Source organism: Carcharhinus amblyrhynchos, chromosome 7 (assembly GCF_965287045.1).
Source record: "Carcharhinus amblyrhynchos chromosome 7, sCarAmb.v2.hapA, whole genome shotgun sequence".
Classification (NCBI taxonomy): domain Eukaryota; kingdom Metazoa; phylum Chordata; class Chondrichthyes; order Carcharhiniformes; family Carcharhinidae; genus Carcharhinus; species Carcharhinus amblyrhynchos.
Genome location: NC_137330.1, coordinates 13484840 through 13505617, shown reverse-complemented (window position 1 = coordinate 13505617; position 20778 = coordinate 13484840). Strand labels below are relative to the sequence as shown.

At 42.8% G+C, this 20778-nt stretch overlaps 1 protein-coding gene across 1 annotated transcript in view; it reads right to left on the bottom strand.

The window, feature by feature from the left end:
* col9a1b (collagen, type IX, alpha 1b) overlaps nt 1-20778 on the bottom strand; it is a 123637-nt gene that overhangs the window by 35204 nt on the left and 67655 nt on the right. The window contains exons 20-24 of the mRNA XM_080193166.1: nt 19559-19603; nt 15969-16022; nt 12282-12335; nt 4793-4846; nt 3497-3568 (exon numbers count right to left, since the gene is read on the bottom strand). Coding sequence (XP_080049292.1) covers nt 3497-3568; nt 4793-4846; nt 12282-12335; nt 15969-16022; nt 19559-19603 — 279 coding nt within the window. The remainder of the gene's footprint in view (nt 1-3496; nt 3569-4792; nt 4847-12281; nt 12336-15968; nt 16023-19558; nt 19604-20778) is intronic.

Below are 20778 nucleotides of genomic sequence, written 5' to 3'. Positions count from 1 at the left end.
GGTCTTACGGTGCACAAGAACGACGCAGTTCAGGCATGGGTTTTGGATCCAGAATTCGCTGGCTGTCAGGTTTCAGATCTTGCTTTGAAATTCAAATCCAGTGAGTGTAAGGAAAAGAAAAATTGCAAAATATCACCCCAGCAGTAACACAGGTGAACAGTACAGAAAAATTCTCCAGCTAAGAACATGAATGCAACAGTCATCTCCAGGTCTCTCGTTGTGGGAATAACATGGAAAGATACAGCACAGAAAGTGGCTGTTCAGCCCATCATGCCTTCAGTTCCTTGAATGGGCTGTCCAATTCATCCAACTCCCCCTACCTTTTCTTTATAGCTCTGCAAATCTTTCCCCAATCATCCAATTAACCTTTTATTGTTAATAACGAATCTGCTCCCACCACAATTTCAGGAAGTGCATCCCAGATCACAACTTGCTACACAGGCAGAAGTCTCGCCCCTGGTCATTCTGCCAATGACCTTAATTCCACATCCCCTGGTTAGCAACCCCCTTCCCCGGTGGGAACGGTTTCTATAGCAGACATCACTAGAAGCTGGAGGAGACAAAGATTGCTTGGGCAGCACGATGGTACAGTGGTTAGCCTGCTGCCTCACAGCACCAGGGACTCGGGTTTGATTCCTGGCTTGGGTCACTGTCATGTTCTCGCCGTGTCTGCGTGGGTTTCTTCCGGGTGCTCCGGTTTCCTCCCACGTTCTGAAAGATGTGCTGGTTAGATGCATTGGCTGTGCTAAATTCATTGTACCCAAACAGGCGCCAGAGTGTGGCATCTAGGGGATTTTCACAGTAATTTCATTGCAGTGTTAATGTAAGCCTATTTGTAACTAATAAACAAACCTTTAAAACTATAAAGGGGCCACATAGGTAATAGGAAGCTATTAGCTTGCAACAGGCACCATTCCAGGCAGCAGGCCCACTGCAGTGTTCGCCCTGGGCACAATACTAATAGCAATATGTAGGGTCAGGAAACACTCTATTCATTGACCAGCAGTGAAAGTCACCTGGGCTGTCAACTTTTACACTGCATAAATGTTTTATGCACATCTTGGGAATCAGCCATTTTGCAATGTACAGTTTGTTTGATGATTGAAGCCACACTGGAGTATTGTTTCTAGTTTTGGTCTCCTTATTCAAGGAAGGATGTGGTAGCATTGGAGGCAGTTCAGAGGTGGTTCATCAGATTGATTCTGGGGATGAAAGGGTTGACGTACGAGGAGAGATTGAACAGTTTGGGTTTGTACTCACTGGGGTCTAGAAGGATGACAGGGGGTCTAATCGAGGTATATAAAATACTAAAAGGAATTGATAACGTAAATGTAGACCCAATGTTTCCTCTTATGGGGCAATCTAGAACAAGAGGTCACAGGTATAGGTTGAGAGGCAGTAGATTTAAAATAGAGATGAGGAGGAACTACTTCTCGCAGAAGGTGGTGAATTTGTGGAATTCGCTTCCCCACAGCACGGTGGGGTCTGAATCATTAAATGCTTTCAAGAAGGAGATAGATATATTTATAAATTTAAAAAGGGGTTAAAGGGATATAGAGAACAGGTAGGAAGGTGGATTTGAGATCAGCCACAATCTAATTGAACAGCAGAGCAGGCTGCAAGGACTGAATTGCCTCCTTCTGCTCCTAATTCCTTTGTTCATATGTTCCTAAGCCATGAAATGTAGTGGCTACAGAAGCAGCAGTCTGATTGAATTGCTAAAAGGTAATGCAGTCAAGGATCTGTGTGGACACCAGAAGGTGATTCACAAAAGTTATGGGGCACCAGAAAATGTGCAGCTTGAAGGGAAAGTAGGTCAGTAGATTGGTGTTATTTGGATTGAAGTAGTCCAGTGGTGAGTGCTGGATCCACTTTCATTCCGAAATGTGTGCAGATGATTGGATATGGGTACAGTTGGCTACAATATCCGAATTTGCTGTTCGAATGCTTCAGGGTGCCGATCAGAAAAAAATAGTTCAGGCCAAAGACTGCTGAGTGGAATGGACAGATATGGAGAAGAAGCAATTTGATCTGGATAAGCAGGAGATAATGTGGTTAGGAGGAGACAATGAAATGGGAGAAGATAGTCGGTAGAATGATAGTGATGGAGGGTGAGGAAGAACAGAAACCTAAGGTTTAAATACTGAATTTCCAGAGCTTGCTAAAGATAAAGCCACTGAAAAAGGAAAGGCAAAGGCATATGGAGTTAGGAAGCAAAGAGATTTTAATCATGGAGGTAGTGGCCTTGTGATATTATCACTAGACTATTAATCCAGAAATTCAGCTGGTGATTTGGGGACCTGCATTCGAAACAAGCCAGATGATGGAATTTGAATTTAGTTAAAAAAAACAACTGGAATTAAGTCGAAAAAACTCATCTGGTTCACTGATATCCTAAAGATGGGTAATGGTTATTTGCACAACCTGCAAAGAGAGTATAAAAGGACACAGCTGCAGTGGGACGTTTGTATCCCTGATGAGTTGGATGCAGGAGAAACTTGCTGGAAGTAATAAGTAAGTTATTCTATTTGTCATAAACTGACATTTAATATTAATATCTACATCCAGGTCAGTCAGGATTGGGTGTTTTCCACATTTGGGTCCTGCAGGGGCTGGGCCAGGATAATAATAATTAAAACTTAAAGTCGGGCTGGTTTCTCTGCCCCAGGGAAGGGATGAGGGGTTGACCAGGCTGATTTACACACTGTTAATCATGACATGGAATAAATAAGACCAGACCTAAAGAACTGGGGATCATTGTGCCATGCCCTAGGTATGACAATGAACAATGCCTGATGGGGATTGTACTTTCTAGGACAGGGACCCCATTTTAGGGTCCTTCTGCACCATGATGCCGGTAACAGGTCCAACACCTCTACTGTGGAACTTCCCGACAGATGCATTGGTGCAGAGCTCACCGACAAATGTCTTTTGACGTTTATTTTGCTTCTGTGTCCATGATTGACTGTTTTTATTGGTCACCAAAGCCAGTGAATGTTTCAGAAATATATATTTCTGCAGCTTCGGTGTGAGGGGTGCATTTAGCTAAACAACAAAAAAGGAGAGCAGACAATTCTGTACTTCTGATTAAAGATAAGAACTTTGGCCCCAGTATTAGATATATAATCACCTGCATTCATCTTCACTGAAAGTTAAGATTTGTGGAATTCTTAAGTAGAAAAGTCAGGGAAAAAATCTTAATTTTCTAGTGAAATTGCACATTGAATGAGGTATTAAAACTGCTCTAAGTATTAATCATTGGTTGCTGATTAGGGTTACTTTATCTCTCTATCTATCTCAGTTCCCCGATCACCCACTTCTTCAAATAGCTCTCACACCATTCACCAATCCCACACCACTCGCCTCTTCATCTCCTTTGCAATCCCTGTAAATGTACAGCTTTGAATCACAATTAAAAATCCCAGACTGGCAGCATGTTGGCAGGCAAGGTTTCGATTTGTTGCCGAACTCTGGTACAAAAAGAGGTATTTCTTACCCGATCACCCTTAGCACCAGGCAAGCCAGCAGGACCTGGAAGACCAGGATAGCCAATATCTCCAACGGGACCCTGCAGTATTCAGGAGCAGGAAAAATAAAGCGTGGAATAAAATATCTGAATTGGAATTATCAGCCAGCGTTTCCAATCACAGGTATAACTACTACAAAATTCGGTGTTACTAATTCCATTTTTACATCCCCACCATCTCAAAAAAACAGAAGAATATTGTAAACTGGTGCTATTCTGGAGATTTTTCCTCAAACTGTGTGTTTAATTTATTTGACACGTACTTGAACATTCTTCAGCACTAAAGCCGTCTTTCTGACCTTGTCTGCTTCAGCTCATTTTACATGATTTTTTTTTCCACTGTGGTTTGAATTCCTCAGTAACAGTGAACTCTTTCAGTTCAATCTCCTGTGCTGTGGCCCTGCTGTTACAGTGTAAATACTGTCTAGCAAGGATTAAATAGATGCATTGATGGGACTGATCCTGTGCTTGCAGGAGCTGCATGCAATGTAGCCCATCCTTTACTTTAGCAGTATAGAACCACCACTTCAATGGGTTCCAGTTACAACACGCAGTTTGCATCAGAAGCAATTCTGCCTTTGCACCCAGTGCAAGCAAAGTCACCCAAAGCCCTCTGGAGTGAGAGGTACAACTTGAGATCCAGCAGATAGAGTAATAGTGCTTGGATCCCACACCACCTGCTGCAAAGTCAGACTTAAAACCAGTTCCCCTACCCCAGGAAACATTTTAAGCTCTGCTGTAAATGTCAGGTTTGGATCCAACCAACATTCAGGATTGGGCTGCAGAACTCTGTTGTCCCTGGCTAGAAATCAATTCGGGGCCAGTAGTCTTACTCTGGTCCAACACTCCCACAAATACCTATAACTATGATAATCCCCATCTTCACTGCCTTGAAATTTGCAATATGGTCCATTATTATTAATAATAAATACCCCTAATATGGTACCAATATTCACAAACACAGAACCACAATAGAACTTTGAATGAATAGTCTGACCTGACACATTTCATTTCTAAATGAACAATGTATTGGCTTGAAATCGCACAGTATTCAACTTCCTGTGGGTTCCATTGCTTGGGTCATTTTAACTAAATTGACACCCTCAATAACATAATGGAGCAGCAAACCCATCATCTTTGTTTGTTATTAACAATGCCCAGAATGATATTAACCCAGCTAGCAATTTGATGAACACAAGTTCAGGTATATAAACATAAAAAGATTCCAGAAACAGAACTGTCTCAAGAGTTGATGAAAATACTCACAGCTGGGCCTGGTGGACCGGCAGGACCTACACCACCAGCTGGCCCTCGGTCACCCTGTCCAAAAGAGAGAAACATAAAGGATAAGTTTCTGCATAATTTACAGTGTGGGATTAGTTCATCCACTGACACCATGAAACATAGAAGATAGGAGCAGGAGGAGGACATTCGGCCCTTCAAGCCTGCTCCACTACTCATTACGATCATGGCTAATCGTCCAACTCAATAGCCTAATCCTGCTTTCTCCCCATAACCTTTGACCCCGTTTGCCCCAAGTGCTATTTCCAGCCGCCTCTGGAATACGTTCAATACTTTGGCATCAACTACTTTGTGTGGTAATGAATTCCACAGGCTCACCACTCTTTGGGTGAATAAATGTCTCATCATCTCTGTCCTAAACAGTCTACTCTGAATCCTCAGACTGTGGCCCCTGGTTCTGGACTCCCCCATCATTGGGAAAATCTTCCTTGCATCTCCCCTTTGAAGAATACACATTAACGTGCGCGGCACGATGGCACAGTGGCTGGTACTGCTGCCTCACAGCACCAGGGGCCCGGGTTCAATTCCAGGATCGGGTCATTGTCTGTGTGGAGTTTGCACCTTCTCCCTGTGTCTGAATGATATTCCTACAGGTGCTCTGGTTTCCTCCCACATTTCAAAGATGTGCAGGTTAGGTGGATTGGCCATGTTAAATTGACCCTAGTGTCAAGGGGATTAGCAGGGTAAATATGTGGAGTTATGGGAATAGGGCCTGGGTGAGATTGTGGTTGGTCCAGATTCGATGAGATTCTACGACCTTTGTACTTTGGGAAGAAACTAAGGCAGATAATGATTTGTTTCGTTCTTAAGGCACTGTTTTAAACACCAATTATATGTGTTCAGGTGATCACCAGATCACCTCCTGAACACTGAGCCAACAACAAAGTATTAGTCCTCCCTCTGGTATCTGGATGACCATATCATACCCGACTCTTCTAAAAACAACACATTGTGCATCACCACATTAAATTTGGCAACAAGTCACATAAGGAGATATTGGGACAGGCAACTGAAGGTTTAGCCAAAGAGGGGATTTTAACAGAGAGAGGGAATTCCAGAGCGTAGGCCCAGGCAGCTGAAGGCATACCAATGGTGCAGCTTTCCACTAAGAGAGATTCTGAGCATTTATATATCTTTCTGGAACCAATAACCAGTCCATTTAAAATATAACATTATCCTTCCAGTACAGCAATATTCTTTTTCTGAAGGAACACAGGCACGGCAGTTGGACTTCAAAACATTCAGACCACCATTGTCATTTGATAGATATAGGCCTGGACTTTAATTCCATTTTCTCACCATTGCTTTGTATCCCTGTCAGGACCTGACAAAAATCTATGTACCACTGTCTTCAATTGCCCCAGTAACGACAGCCTTTTTGGAGAAAAGGGTTTCAAATATCTTTCACATAAATAGTGTATCCTGTTTTTCTTTTCTGAATGGCCCAGCTATTAATTTTAGAGTTATGTTCCTTCATTCTTAATTCTCACAACCACAGGTAATAGTTTATCCATAAATATCCTGTCAAATCCTTTTAACATTGATCGACCTGATCACCCCTCAATCTCCTATCCTCAAGGGTATACAAGTCAAGTTAATGTAATGTGTAATATAACCTGTCTGAGAATGCAAGTAGGTAGTGCTTGATTCATTTCTAGCTCTTCTTCATCTGGTAGAATCTTGTACATCTTGGTAAAACCCTAACCCTTAATCTCCTTTGCTGCAAGGAAAAGAACCCAACTGAACCTTGCTGTACTTCCAGCCAGTGAGGTATAATATATATTTCACTTCACAGCTTATAGAATTCCTACAGTGCAGAAAGAGGCCAACTGGCCCATCGAATCTGCACCAACTCTCCTACAGAGCATCTTTCTCAAGCCCTATCACGTAACCCCATGTATTTACCTTGCCAATCCCCCAAATATTCATATCTAAAGGGCAATTTACCATGGCCAATCCACCTAATCTGCACCCTCGATCCTGCTCTGCCATTCAATAAGATCATGGCTGATCTGTTTGTGGCTCGAATTCCACATTCCCATGGCCTCAGTAACTCTTGATTCTCTTGCCTAACAAGAATCTCTCTACCTCTGCCTTAAAAATATCCAGTGACCCTCCTCTCCTGAATTTTAAGGCATTCAAATTCCAAAGTCACACAACCCTCTGAAATAAAAATTCTCTTATCTCTGTCCTTAAAGGGCAATCCCTAAGTTTAAAACAGTGCCCCCGAGTTCTGCACTCACCCACAAGAGGAAACACCCTTTCCACATCTACCTTGTTAATACCATTCAGGATCTTATAGACTTCAATCAAGTCACCCCTCACTCTTATAAGCTCCAGTGGAAACAAGCCTAGTCTGTCCAATCTTTCCTCAGAAGACAACACATTCAGTCCAGATATCAATTGAGGAAGCCTCCTTAGAGCTGCTTCCAATGCATTTACATCCTTCCTTAAATAAGGAGACAAAAACTGCACAGAGTATTTGAGGTGTGGTTTCACCAATGCCCTGTATAACTACAGCAAAACATCCTTACTTCTATATTCAGTTCTTCCCATAATAAAAGATAGTATTCCATTATCCTTCTTAGTTAATTATTGTACTTGCATACTAACTTTTTGTGACTCATGCACTGGAACACCTAGGTCCCTCTGCACCCATTAACTAATACTCTGCAATTAGGATTAGGAACACACACAGTTTTTCATTCGTTCACATGGCAGGATCTTCTGGTCCTGCTCACGACAGATCCCTGCAATGGATTTCGCAATGGCATGGGGTGGTAGGTGGCAATCAATTGGCAGCAGCGGAACCAAAGGATGGCAGCAAATGGCACGCTGCCTCTCACCACGAGAACCGCATCATGCAGAGGCTGGAAAACACCCCTCCACTTTGGCCTTTTTATTCTTCATACAGGATAGCGTTGCTCACAGATCTAGAGTTGTTCAGCAGTCTTTAGGCTTGTTGAAGTAAGTTCACGATTATAGACATTCAGCTAGCCTGTAAGTATCTTAACCATTTGTATCTTAACCATTTGTAAGTATTTTCCTAAGACGTGATGCCAGAGAATTTAACACTGTAGTCTATCTGGGGTTAAATCTGTGTTTTGTGAAGGGTTAGTATAATTTCCTTGCTTTTGTACAAGTTGTCGCTATATTTTTCCTAATTTTTTCAGGGGATGCAGCATCGCTGGCTAAATCACTTATTTTATTGTCCATCGCAAATTGTTCTTGAGAAAATGGTAATGAAACATAACCCTGTGTGATGCTACTCACAGAAGGACAGTTTTGTCACTGCTGATAACTTTACTTGGTGGTCAACTAAATAAGAAACCACATCTTGCATGATTTTTTTTCTCTCTTTAGTTAGAAATGTCTGTGCCACTCATTGTGGGACATGAGTCGCGAGGGGAGATCTTAAAATACCAATTAGATCCTTAACTACTCAGCCTACAAAGGATTTGCATACAAATAGTTGGGAATTAGTTAAACAAATATCTTGACATTCTTTCAATGACAGCACCAGTAATTACATTAATGGATCAGCTAATGGTCACAGAGCAATTAATTTTAGAAAAGCCTTAATCTTATTTCCCCTCACCACCCCAAAAAGATGAAAAGCATATTTCAGGGGATTAATCGACATCTTCGCAGGCACACTGCTGGGAAAAACTGAGCTTTTAAATTCCTTGCAGGTTCCAGGAACAATACAATACTCTAAAAGCGGAAGCTGCTGTGAATACTGTACCTTAACCCATTCTTTCACTGACGTATCCAACTAATCCCATACCCTCTGTCCTTTCCTCCATAGCCCTGCAATTTTTTTTATTCATTTGTGGGACATAAGCGTGTCTGGATGGCCAGCATTTATTGCTCATCCCTTGTTGCCCTTGTTCAGAGGGCAGTTGAGAGACATTCACATTGTTGTGGCTCTGAAGTCACATGTAGGCCAGACTAAGTAAGGATGGCAGATTTCCTTCCCTAAAGGACATTAATAAACCAGATGGGTTTTTCAACAATGGTTCATTGGTTATCAGTAGATTCTTAATTCCTGACTTTTTTAAATTGAATTCAAATTCCATCATCTGCCATGGCAGGATTCGAACCCGAGACCCAGAACATTGGTTGAGTTTCAGGATTAATAGTCCAGTGATAATACTGATAGGCCAATTATTTATCCAATTCCTTTATGCACATTACCAGTGAATCTTTCAGGCAGTGCATTCCCGATTTTCACAACTGGCTCAGTTATAAAGAATTCTCAGCTCACCTCGAGTTCTTTTGCCACCTGCCTAACATCTGTGTCCCATGGTTACCCACCCTTTTCCACTAGAAACAGCTTTTTCTTCTCAATTCTACCGAAACTATTCATCATTATTAAGAACTCAATCCAATCTCCACTTAACCTTCTCTGCTCTAAAGAACACATTTGCAGTTTTTCTGCACATCTACACAGCTGAAGTTTTATATCCTATCTTTTCTAAGAAACCAGTCCTACGGCTTCCTTCCTAAGACGTGATGCCAGAGAATTTAACACAGTACTCTATCTGGGGTTAAATCTGCGTTTTGTGAAGGGTTAGTGTAATTTCCTTGCTTTTGTACAAGTTGTTGCTATATTTTTCCTCATTTTTTCAGGGGATGCAGCATCGCTGGCTAAATCACTCATTTTATTGCCCATCGCAAATTCTTGAGAAAATGGTAATGAGCTGTTTCTTGAAACATTGGAGTGTACGTGGCGTAGGTACCCTCACCAGTGACATCTTCAGGTTCACATGCATCACCGGTATGAACCTGTTTTACATTTATTTGAATATACTTAAATGTTATTAACCTGCCTCCTCAATAGATATTGACAACCCTCCCTTCTCCACTGTATATTGACACTGTGCCAATGTGACATCACATTGGCACAGTTTCATACAGGTGTGGTCCTGTCATGGGGGTCACCTGGAGGTGCAACGACAAGTATGATCCCCAGGGTAGAAGGACTGAGCTGTTGAGATTTTCCAGCATTTGCTGGGCGGGATTTTCCAGCCGCATTCGTCCCAAAAAATCCTTGCCGAGGTCAACAGATTTGGCATGGTCCAATTCCCGTAGTGGGAAGGACAGGAAAATTCCACTCTCTGTTTTTGCTTTGTTGGCCAGGCAGTGCACTGGCAATGCTCCCTGCACTGCTTGGCACATGGTGGCACCATTCCCTTGCCAACCTGACAGTGCTAACCTGACGGTGCAAAGGAGCAGGCTCCAGTGGGAGCCTCATGGAGGAAAGTGGAGGGGCTGGGGGGGAAATCATTTAGATGTGGTGTTAGTTGGGAGCAGATGGAGGAGTGGGGATGCCAGCGATGGCCGTTGGTGGGTGCAGAGGTGCTGGGTGCCAGCTCAAACTGTGTGGTGGCAAGTGAAGGCAGAGAAGAGGCTGATAATCAGAGGAGGGGGAAGAAGGGGCTGACTCCAATCAGGGGTGGGGAAGGGAGCTCCTGAGACCTCCATGGTGGGCTGTGGTGGTGGGGCGGGAGTGGTTTAATCAGGTTGTCGCCTTCGAAGATAGCACCTCAATCTCTGAGCAGCAGGTTATGAAAGTCAAGAAAGATTTACAGAGATAGTATAGTGGTGTGAATGATTCACACTCTTTGCAAAGGGAAAATGGTGTATTGGGATCCAACAGTATAAGCAACGTGCTGGATCCTCCGGAACATGTTATTAATAGGAGCAGAAACAGAAAAATCTGCATCATTTGCATTGGATTGATAAACATGCAACACTGTACGTGGTGGAGCTCAGTGCACAGGATTGCTACTGGGGCACAAACCCCGACAAAACTGGGAATCACCAATCTTGCTGGCAAGATTGTGATTTTCAATTTTCCCTGCCCATTTGCCAGTGACAAAACAGATTTGCATCCATAATGGGCAAGAGCCTTATGTTAATATATTTTAATAAACTAACATGTAATTATGTAGTCCACTCGTCACATGATATCCCCCGAGGTAATTATACCTCACTGATCTGATTCATGTTGACAAGATTCTTGACAGGTCTTTGTAGGATTGGTGATGGTGCAGGCTCGATGGGCTGAATGGCCTTCTTCAGCACTGTAGGGATTCAATGAGGCAGTGGGCAGGGCTAAACTCACCAGCCAGCTTCTTCAACCAGCAGAGGTAGCTATTGCACATGTGCAGACCTCTATGGCTGTACATGCACAATTGCAATCATAAAGGCCTGACAGAAAGAAAGAGATTTGTCAGGCCTCTGTTGCTGCAGCCAATATCAACCCAGCACCCCACTTCCACAATCGCAGGGGTCCATGGCAATTGCAAGCCCCACAACATATGAAAATATCGCCCCCAACCAATTGCAGGCAGAGTGGCAGTGGGCATCCCACCTCTCATCCCCACCAATCACATTGCAGAGTGCGAAACAGCCCCACCCCTATAGGCCCTGCCCCTTCAGGTCACACACCCATTCAGGCCAGTCCCACCCCTTCAGGCCCCATCCCTCTGGCACTGCCTCCTTAGTACTGCCTGAGGTGCCGGGGGTGTTGCCAAGGTGCCAGACTGGCACTGCCTCAGGGGCAGCCCCTTGCCCTCAGCCTCCTCAGGGGTCCTCAATGGCCTCTGGTTCTACCGGAAATGCCAACACGAATTTATCCCGTTCATGGGGAGCAGATGTATTCCTCGCCAGAGAGAACATCTCCCTGTGAGCCATAAGTGCAAGCAAGCCCAAATGATTCAGCATGGGCTTACTAATTAGATGGAAATTAAGATTTTAATAAATTGAAATAATTTATTCAGCCTCTCGCCAGAAATGGGCCAGAGGCTTAACACAACGGAAATCCAGTTCTGGTAGGATTGCGAGAGCCTAGAAATTGGGTGCGATTCTGGTTTCTCGGCTCTCGTGCGATTTTACCGGCTCACTCCATCCAATGATGGACAAGCTAGTAAAATTGGGGCTTATCAGTGTGGAGACTGCCTGTTCTCTCCGTATCTGTGTGGGTTTCCTCCCTGTGCTCTGGTTTCCTCCCACACTACCAAGATGTACAGCTTAGGTGGATTGGCCACGCTAAATTCTCCCGCAGTGTATCAAGATGTGTAGGTCAGAGAAATTAGCGGATAAATGTGTGGGGATACGGGGATAGGGCCGGGGAGTGAATCTTTGTCGGACAGTCGATGTAGACTCGATGGGCCAAATGGCCTGCTTCTGCACTGTAGGGATTCTGTGATAAGGACATGCAATGTGATCATTCCCTTTGCAATAATCTAGTTTCAGAGATGGTTCAAGCTTTTAACAATGAAAACTACTTTTGCCAGTACTGTAAACAGCCAAAGCCTTTTAAAGACATTCTCTGAACAATCACACAAAAGAACACCACAGTCGAGTTGAACTAAACTATTCAAATTAACCGCAGTTCCTGCAGATTGGTTGCAAGATAAAGGCAGTGAAATTGTCAGCTACTCACCGGAGGGCCAACGAGACCAGGTTCTCCTACATCGCCTATTGGGCCCTGTTCACCCTGTGAGGGAAGAAAAAGCACTTTAAATTCTGTGACACGAGGAGTTAATTATTTTTTTCTCAGTTTAGCACTGGTTTCAGTGGTTATACAGTTTGCTTACGAGACATTTTTGAACCATGAATAGTACAACAAAGAGCATTTTAATAATTTATGCCCCTGATGCCAAACAACAACTTTATGTCATTGAAGCTGCCACAGGGTTCAAGTTTTCTTCATTTCTTCACCACTACAAGAGGTTTTGCTACCTGTTCTGCTTGCTGGATGGGCTGCTTGTTACAATCCAAGGTGATCGGAGGCGGGGCAGCACGGTGGCATATTGGGGTGGCACGGTGGCACAGTGGTTAGCACTGCTGCCTCACAGTAACAGGGACCCAGGTTCCATTCCTGGCTTGGGTCACTGTCTATGCAGAGTCTGCACATTCTCCCCATGTCTGCGTGGGTCTCCTGCAGGTGCTATGGTTTCCTCCCGCAGTCCAAAAGACGTGCAGGTTAGATGCATTGGCCATGCTAAATTTGGGTAGCACAGTGGTTAACGCTGCTGCCTCACAGCTCCAGGGATCTGGATTCGATTCCCAGCTTGGGTCACTGCCTATGTGAGGTTTGCACATTCTCCCCGTCTCTGTGTGGGTTTCCTCCGGGTGCTCCGGTTTTCTCCCACAGTCCAAAGATGTTATGGGTTAGGTGCATTGACTATGCTAAATTGCCCCTTAGTGTCCAGGGATGTGTAGGTTAGAGGGATTAGCAGGGTAAATACGTAGGACTACAGGGATAGGCCCAGGTTGGGATTGTTGTCATTGCAGACTCAATGGGCCAAATGGCCTCCTTCTGGGATCTAGGATTTCTATGGTAAATTCTCCCTCAGTGTACCCAAACAAGTGCCAGAGTGTGGCAACTAGGGGATTTTCATTGTAACTTCATTGCAGTGTTAATGCAAGCCTACTTGTGGCACTTTAAATAAACTTGAAAAACAAGCTGTACAACAATTGGAACAAGTTGATAAATGATCCTATCTCAGGCCAGAGGCTCATGGAGATAGTCACTCTCATTGCCTTTCTCCTACAGTCTTGTTCATGCCTGGGTAGCCCTGGAGAAGGAGTACACCACACGCTTTAGTAAAGGAAAAGCCTCCTGTGGCCAGAACTGCAGGATGTAAACCATCATTGTTTTAATGAGTTTTCTCTGTTCTACTGTTCAGTTTCCTTCATAACTCGTCCCTCTTAAAAGAAGGGAGGCACTTTTCTTTGGTGAACCAGGGACAACCATGGAGCTTCTTATTTGTTTTATTCATGAAGAACTTAATCTGGCTGTGGGTTTGCACTCAGCTGGCCATGACAGGAGTCAATGACAGAAGCAGGAATTAATGTGCCTAGCCAGAATCTAAATAAAAGTGTGGATTTTTACTGCTGGTTTAAGACAAAAGTAGGAGAGGAAACAGGCCATTCCATGGGTTAAACATTAGCTTTTTACCTCTGGCAACAGACTGAAATGAAGCTCAGACTGATGAGATACAGCTAGTTGGATTTGGGGAGGCAGGGGTGTGAAATCAGAATCTCAGTTGATGTTCTGGGTTCAAATACCACAAATGATGCAATTTGAATTCAATTAAAAGAATCTGGAATTAAGAATCTACTGATAACCATTGTCGATTTTCGGGAAAACCCATCTGGTTCACTAATGTCCTTTAGGGAAAGAAATCTGCCGTCCTTATCGATCTGGTCTAAGTGCAACCTCAAGCCACAGCAATGTGATTGACTCTCAACTGCCCTCCAAGGGCAACTAGCGATGGGCAATAAATGCTGGCCAGCCAGTGCGGCCATGCCCCACAAATGATTTTTTTCAAAAGTGCCCACCTTGATGAAAGCTGCCCGCAGAGATCTAGCAATCTCGGTAGCATGAACTCTGTCTTTCCCAATATCATCTTAAATCAGACACTGGGTCAAGGGGACCTCAACAGTGATGTCAGCAAGAAAGCTAAGCAGCCAATCACATTGAATTATTTAAACAGACAGCCAACCAGGAAGTAAAACCTGTGGAATGCCTTCACTTTTAATTTAAAAGTTCCGATGATGAAATAAATTATGATTGCATTCAGAAGGTAAAATATTGTAACCATTTAAAGAAGAACAACAGTTTATCATAATAAAGAATCCTGGCATTCCAGAAATGTAAATTTCTCATTGTCAACGAGGGTGACCATTAGTAATTATGAAGTTAGTACACCAATAACAAGCTAGTCACACCTCAAGTTGTATTGATGCAGTGGGAAATGCTCTTCTGAAGCTAGAACTTAAGCCTGTCATCAGGACAAGTTGGCATGCATGGCTGAAAGTGGGTGCCTGAACCATGAAATGGTCCACTCCCCAGCAGGAACGCCCCCCCGCCCCCTCACCCCTGAGAAATACCAAATCTATAAAAGATAATCCAGTACCCCAGCTGAGGAATGAGGAAATCTATCCAAATAAATGGGCATTGGTGAGACTACAGCAGAATTTTCCCATCCCATCTGCCACGGGAATCTTAGCGGGCGAGACACGGACTATGCAAAGGGCGGGACTTTCCAACCTTGAGACGCATATGGCAGGAAACTCCTGCCCCACATCTGCAACTCTGCATACAGTATTGGTCTCCTTATTTATGAGGAAGAACGTAAATGTGTTGGAAGCACTTCAGAGGTGTATTAAACCTTCACCTGGAACGAGGGGGTTGTCTTATGGGGAAAGGTTGGAAGGTTTGTATCTACTGGAGTTTAAGAGGCGACTTGGTTGAAACATAGAAGAGAACGTGATAGTGGGTCATGTTCTTCAGTGTTTTGTTGTCACCCAGTATTTTGTTACCTAAAAAGGCATGTCCCTTTACCCACCCCACCCCCCTCAAGAGATGCACTCACCTGGGCTCCTTTCGAGGGAATGCTAGCCAAGTGCATGCCATGGGGGAACAGTTGTAATTCACGCCAGTCTGCCCACGTGTCAATGTGAATGGATATCTCACAGAAAGGAGATGATCAGCAATAGAGGCCGGATAATGAGATTTAGATTTATTATAAGAGGGTTCCTGATGTTGAACATCTGGATTCCTACTACATCACTGACGGAGCAGGGAGGATAATCTTGGAGAGACTTCCCTCCAATTTAGAACGTGATTGGGTCCCTCGTGAGATTTTTCACCATTGTCACCATTCACACTCTGAAGAGCAGGAAAGGAAAATCTCGGCCCAGGTAAGACAATTTCTGAATTAGTTGGCTTCTTTAGGACAATCTGACAGCTTCATAGCCACGTTTCTAGGTAAACGATTTTTATTTCCATTTTTTGTGAGTTGATTTTGAATTCTCAAACTGGTGTAGTGGGATTGGAAATCATAATGGCTCCTGATTTTGTATGAATAAAGGATACATCATGAGCAACAGGAAGATGATAAACTTGTTCAGAAATGAGATTGATAGAAAATTCAAAGGAATATTTTTTATATGTAACTAAGAGAAAATTAACAGAATATTTCTATCACATGCCATTGTTGGTTATAGCCCAATCCTTCATCATGGTTAATAGGACACTTTTGATTTGCCAATTCTGTGTATTTTTGTGAAGGGTTCAAGAGTCAGATTAATTCAGATCATAAGTTCAAGGTCTACTTACAGATTTACCAGGAGATCCCATAGTACCATTCAAGCCAACTGGACCTCTATTACCCTGTCAGAAAGCAAGAATGAAATGGGAAGAAAAATAAATTATTTATATAAAAAATCATAGAATAAACAGTAATTATACCATTCAAAACCTAAAATGCTTTATTTTCAAAAACAGCAGCAGCCAGAGAAACTGAAACCATTCGCTCGCTAAACTAATTTGCTGTTTCTCCAACAAATTTGAAATTAAAAGTGCATTCGTTCACCTGACTTTTGCTATTTGCTGTTACTCAAACTATTCCATTTGGACACCACAGACCACACACAATGTGAACTATTGTGGGGGCTGCCAATTCATTTCATCTGCTAAAGAAATGGGTGAAAAGTTCCACCCTTATACACAGGGTAAATCAAGGAAAATGCAGAAGTATCTTTAATCTCAAAACAGATGCTTGCATGATGATCAGGCTGATCAGAAACTACACTGATACACATTAGTCAATCATTTCTAATTGCATTAACCCTCAGACTCTTCTCTTAACATATATTCAAACTCTTCAGCTAACCTTCAATTCCATTTATTTGCTTGGAATATCATATACTGTAACAAAGACATGAATACAGAATGTTCAGTTCATACCCAACCCTAACATACTCATGTAAGGGTAAGTTTAAAATCCCCAAATTATAGTATGAAGCCACATTCGAAAGGATTATGAATCTATAAGAAAAGTGGCCATTGAAGTGGTGGAGGCTACCTCGCTAAATACATTTAAGACGCGGGTAGATAGGTTTTTAGTAGGCAAGGGGATTAAGGGTTATGGGGAGAAAGTGGGAAAGTGGAACAAAGCCACTTCAGATCAGCCATGATCTTATTGAATGGCAGGGTAGGCTCAAAGGGCTAGATGGCCTACTCCTGCTCCTATTTCTTATGTTCTTATGTGGAAATGCAGAATTAATTTACCCTAAATTTCATGCCTAAATTTTAATTTTTGTTGCTGGAAATATCTTGTGTAATTCTCCTAACCTATAGTAGCAAATCTCAGTTGTTCTAAAACAGTGGTTCCCAAATATTTTCACCATAGATTACTTAGATGGGACAATAAACCACCTGCTTTTGCCTGTCACCACAAAGTAACTCAGGAGTTAGTGGGAAGAATGGTATTGAATCTAATAAGGTACTGTCTGGATCCAAGCTGGAGAGCATCAGTCTTGACTTGGAGTCCACATAATTTCCACAATAGTAAATTAATAATGAAGAAGGAGAAAATGGCAGAGGCATTGGACAGGTATTTTGAGTCTGTCTTCAGTTTCCCAAAGACATCTGAAATTCTAGAGGTGAAAGGGGGAGGGAGGGAGATGGGGGGAAGAACTTAAAACAATCACCATCACTAGGAAAAAGGTGCTGGGAAAATTATTAATACTAAAGGCTGACAAGTCCCCAGGACCTAGTAACCTGCATTTTGAGGTCCTCTAGACAGTGGCTGCAGAGATAAATGATGCATTGATTTTAATATTCCAAAATTACTTGGGTTCTGATAATGTCCAAGTGAATTGGAAAATAGCAAATTTAGCTAATTCATTCAAGAAAGGAGGAAAACAAAGAGCAAGAAAGTACAGACCAGTTATCTGTCATGGGACAATTGGTATAATCCATTATTAAAGAGGGTGCAGCAGAGTCAACGTGGTTTGATGAAAGGGAAGTCATGATTAACTCACTTATCAGAGGAAATAACAAGCAACATGGATAAAGGGGAACCTATACATGTGGTGTACTTGAATATCTAAGAGGCATCCGATAAGGTGTCACATCAAAGGTTATAACAAGATAAAGGAACATGATGTATGAGGTAACATATTAGCATGGACAAAGGATTGATTAGCTAATAGGGAACAGAGAGTAAATGTATCTTTTTTGGGTTGGCAAACTGTAACTAGTGAAGTGCACAGGGATCAGTGCTGGGGCTTCAACAATCTATATTAATGCTTTGGTTGACGTCTCTAAGCGTAAGGTAGCTAAATTTGTTAATGACACCAAGATAGGTAGGAAATTACGTTGTCAAGAGGTAAAGAGTCTACAAAGATAGGTTAAGTGACTGGACATAAATTCAGCAGATGAGCCATGATGCAGAAAAATGTGAACTTCTTTACTTTGGCCAGAAGAATAAAGAAGCAAAATATCTTTAAATGGAGAGATGAGACTGCAGAAACTCTGAGATACAGAGGGATCTGGGTGTCCTGGTATATGAATCACCAAAATGTTAGTCTGCAGGTACAGAAAGTAATTAGGAAAGCAAATTGAACGTTGGCAAGAGGAATGGAATATAAAAATACAGAAGTTTTACTGCAGCTGTGCAGTGCCTTGGTGAATCCGCATCAGACTTTTGGTCTCCAGGTCTTAAAAAAAAGGATATTGCTTTGAAAATAGTTCAGAGGAGATTCACCCAACTCATAGGCACACAGAAACATAGCAAGTGGAAACAGAGGTAGGCAATTTGTTTAAGTTTTAAGTTTATTTATTATTGTCACAAGTAGGCTTACTGTAATGAAGTGAAAGTCCCTTAGTTGCCACACTCTGACACCTGTTTGGATACACTGAGGGAGAATTTAGCATGGCTAATCTACCTAACCAGTCTTTTGGACTGTGGAAGGAAACTGGAGCACCCAGAGGAAACCCAGGCAGACACGAGGAGAACACAGATAGTGACCCAAGCCAGGAATTGAATCCGGGTCCCTGGCACTATGAGGCAGCAGTGCTAACCGTTGTGCCATTGTGCCATCCCCTGGTAAGAAGGGCTTATTTTATGAAGAAAGGTTGAATGGATTGATTCTATACACATTGGAGTTTAGAAAAACAAGTGGCAATCTTATTGGAACATATAAGATCCTGATGGAACTTGAGAGAGTAGATACTGGGAGAATGTTTCCTCTTGTGAGGGAGACTTGAACTAGGAGATACCATTTAAGAATAAGAGGTATCCTTGTCAAGTCAGGGATGAGGTGAATTGTTTTCTCTCAGAGGGTCGTTAATCTGTGGAATTCTCTTCCCAGAGAACAGTGGAGACTGGGGAATTGAATATATTCAAGACTGACTTAGATTTTTGATAGACTAGGGAACTGAGGGTTATGGGGGTACAGACGGGAAGGGGGAGTTGAGACCACAACCCAATCAGCCATGATCTTATGGAAAGGTCGAACAAGAATGAAGGGCTGAATGGTCTCCTCCTATTCCTAAGTCCCACATTCCTATGTTTCTATGTTCTATATTCAGTCAGTTCCCCTTCTTTTCAGATCAAAGCATGTTGAAAATTCACCTTATGGTTGCGTATGGCAGCAGATGATTCAGAGGTGAGTCAGTAGTCCAGGACACTTGGGGTTTGTGTGTGGAGGCAAAAACTCTTCAAAGCTTTCTCACCAAATATCAGCTCCAGTGGCGTCCATTTTGGCCAGCCCAGGGACCAACTGGAGGACTCTGCTCCATAGAGGAGCACTGATCTAAACTTCAACAACAGCCACTTGCTAGGTAGAATCAACTTGCTTATTGGCAATTAACATTATTTAGGAGCAGCAAGCACAGTCAGAAGTACAATCATTACATACCTTTGCACCCATTGCACCCTGAAGTCCTGGAGAACCAGGCAAACCCTGGAAAACAAAAAAAGGGGTCAACAAATAATAAGTTTTTCTTCCTGGGGAAGGGATTAAAATATGTATTCAGTTTAAATTATGTTGATGAAATGGAGCCTAATGCTGGACTGTTGTTGGTGGGGGGGGTGGGGGGGGGGCGGTTGGAGAAATTGGGGCAGACATTCCCAGTGAGGAACCCCGTTCCCAGGGAGGGCTAGTAGGGAAATGGCTGACTCATGGTCTCTGAGCTTTCATCTGTTCATTCAGATAAAGAAAACTTAATATCATAAGAACAGATTGTGTGGACTTTATCACATTGCTGTTTGAGGGGAGCTTTCTGAGCACAAATTGGCTGCAGTCCATTTCCTACATTTCAACAGTCCCAATTTCACAAGTACTTTATTCGCTGTAAAGCATGTTGGGACTGTGAAGGGCGATACATTAATGCAAGTATTTTTTTTCTCTTTCACATCACAGTGTCACATTAAGGGTGGGATTTTCCAGCCGTGTTCGCTCCAGCACTGGAAAATCCCGCCCGAGGTCAATGGACCTTTGCATGGTCTACGCCCCCCTCCCCCGCCCGCTATGATTCCCACGGCAGGCAAGACAGGAAAATTACACCCTGAATGTCAACACCCAGAAAATGATAGTAAATGCCAGGACAAGGATGTGTGTTCAGCAGAATAAAGACACAAGCAGTGATACAATAATTCACTTTAGAAGAATTTAGAAGATTTAAAGCACATTCTTATTTAAATAATTGTAATTCAATTCATTGATAGATGGCGGGACAAACCATAGTTTCCTTCACTCAAGCTTACTCCAATTTTATTTCACCCCTGCAGTGTTATCCTACTTCCAGGTTATTTCCCATCATTTTGTTCCCTCCCATTTTCCACTTGTTTACACAGATATTTCATTTTATTGGTCTGGTGTGATGGGGAAGATTGTCATTTGTTTTAGCATAAATAAATAAATGTATTCATTCATGGGACATGGGCATCGCTGGCTGGCCAGTATTTATTGCCCATCCCTGGTTGCCCTTGAGAAGGTGGCGGTGAGCTGCCTTCTTGAACCGCTGCATTTCATGTGCTGTGGGTTGATCCACAATGCTGTTAGGGAGGGAATTCCAGGATTTTGACCCGGCGACTGCAAAGGAGTGGCAATATACTTCCAAGTCAGGATGGTGAGTG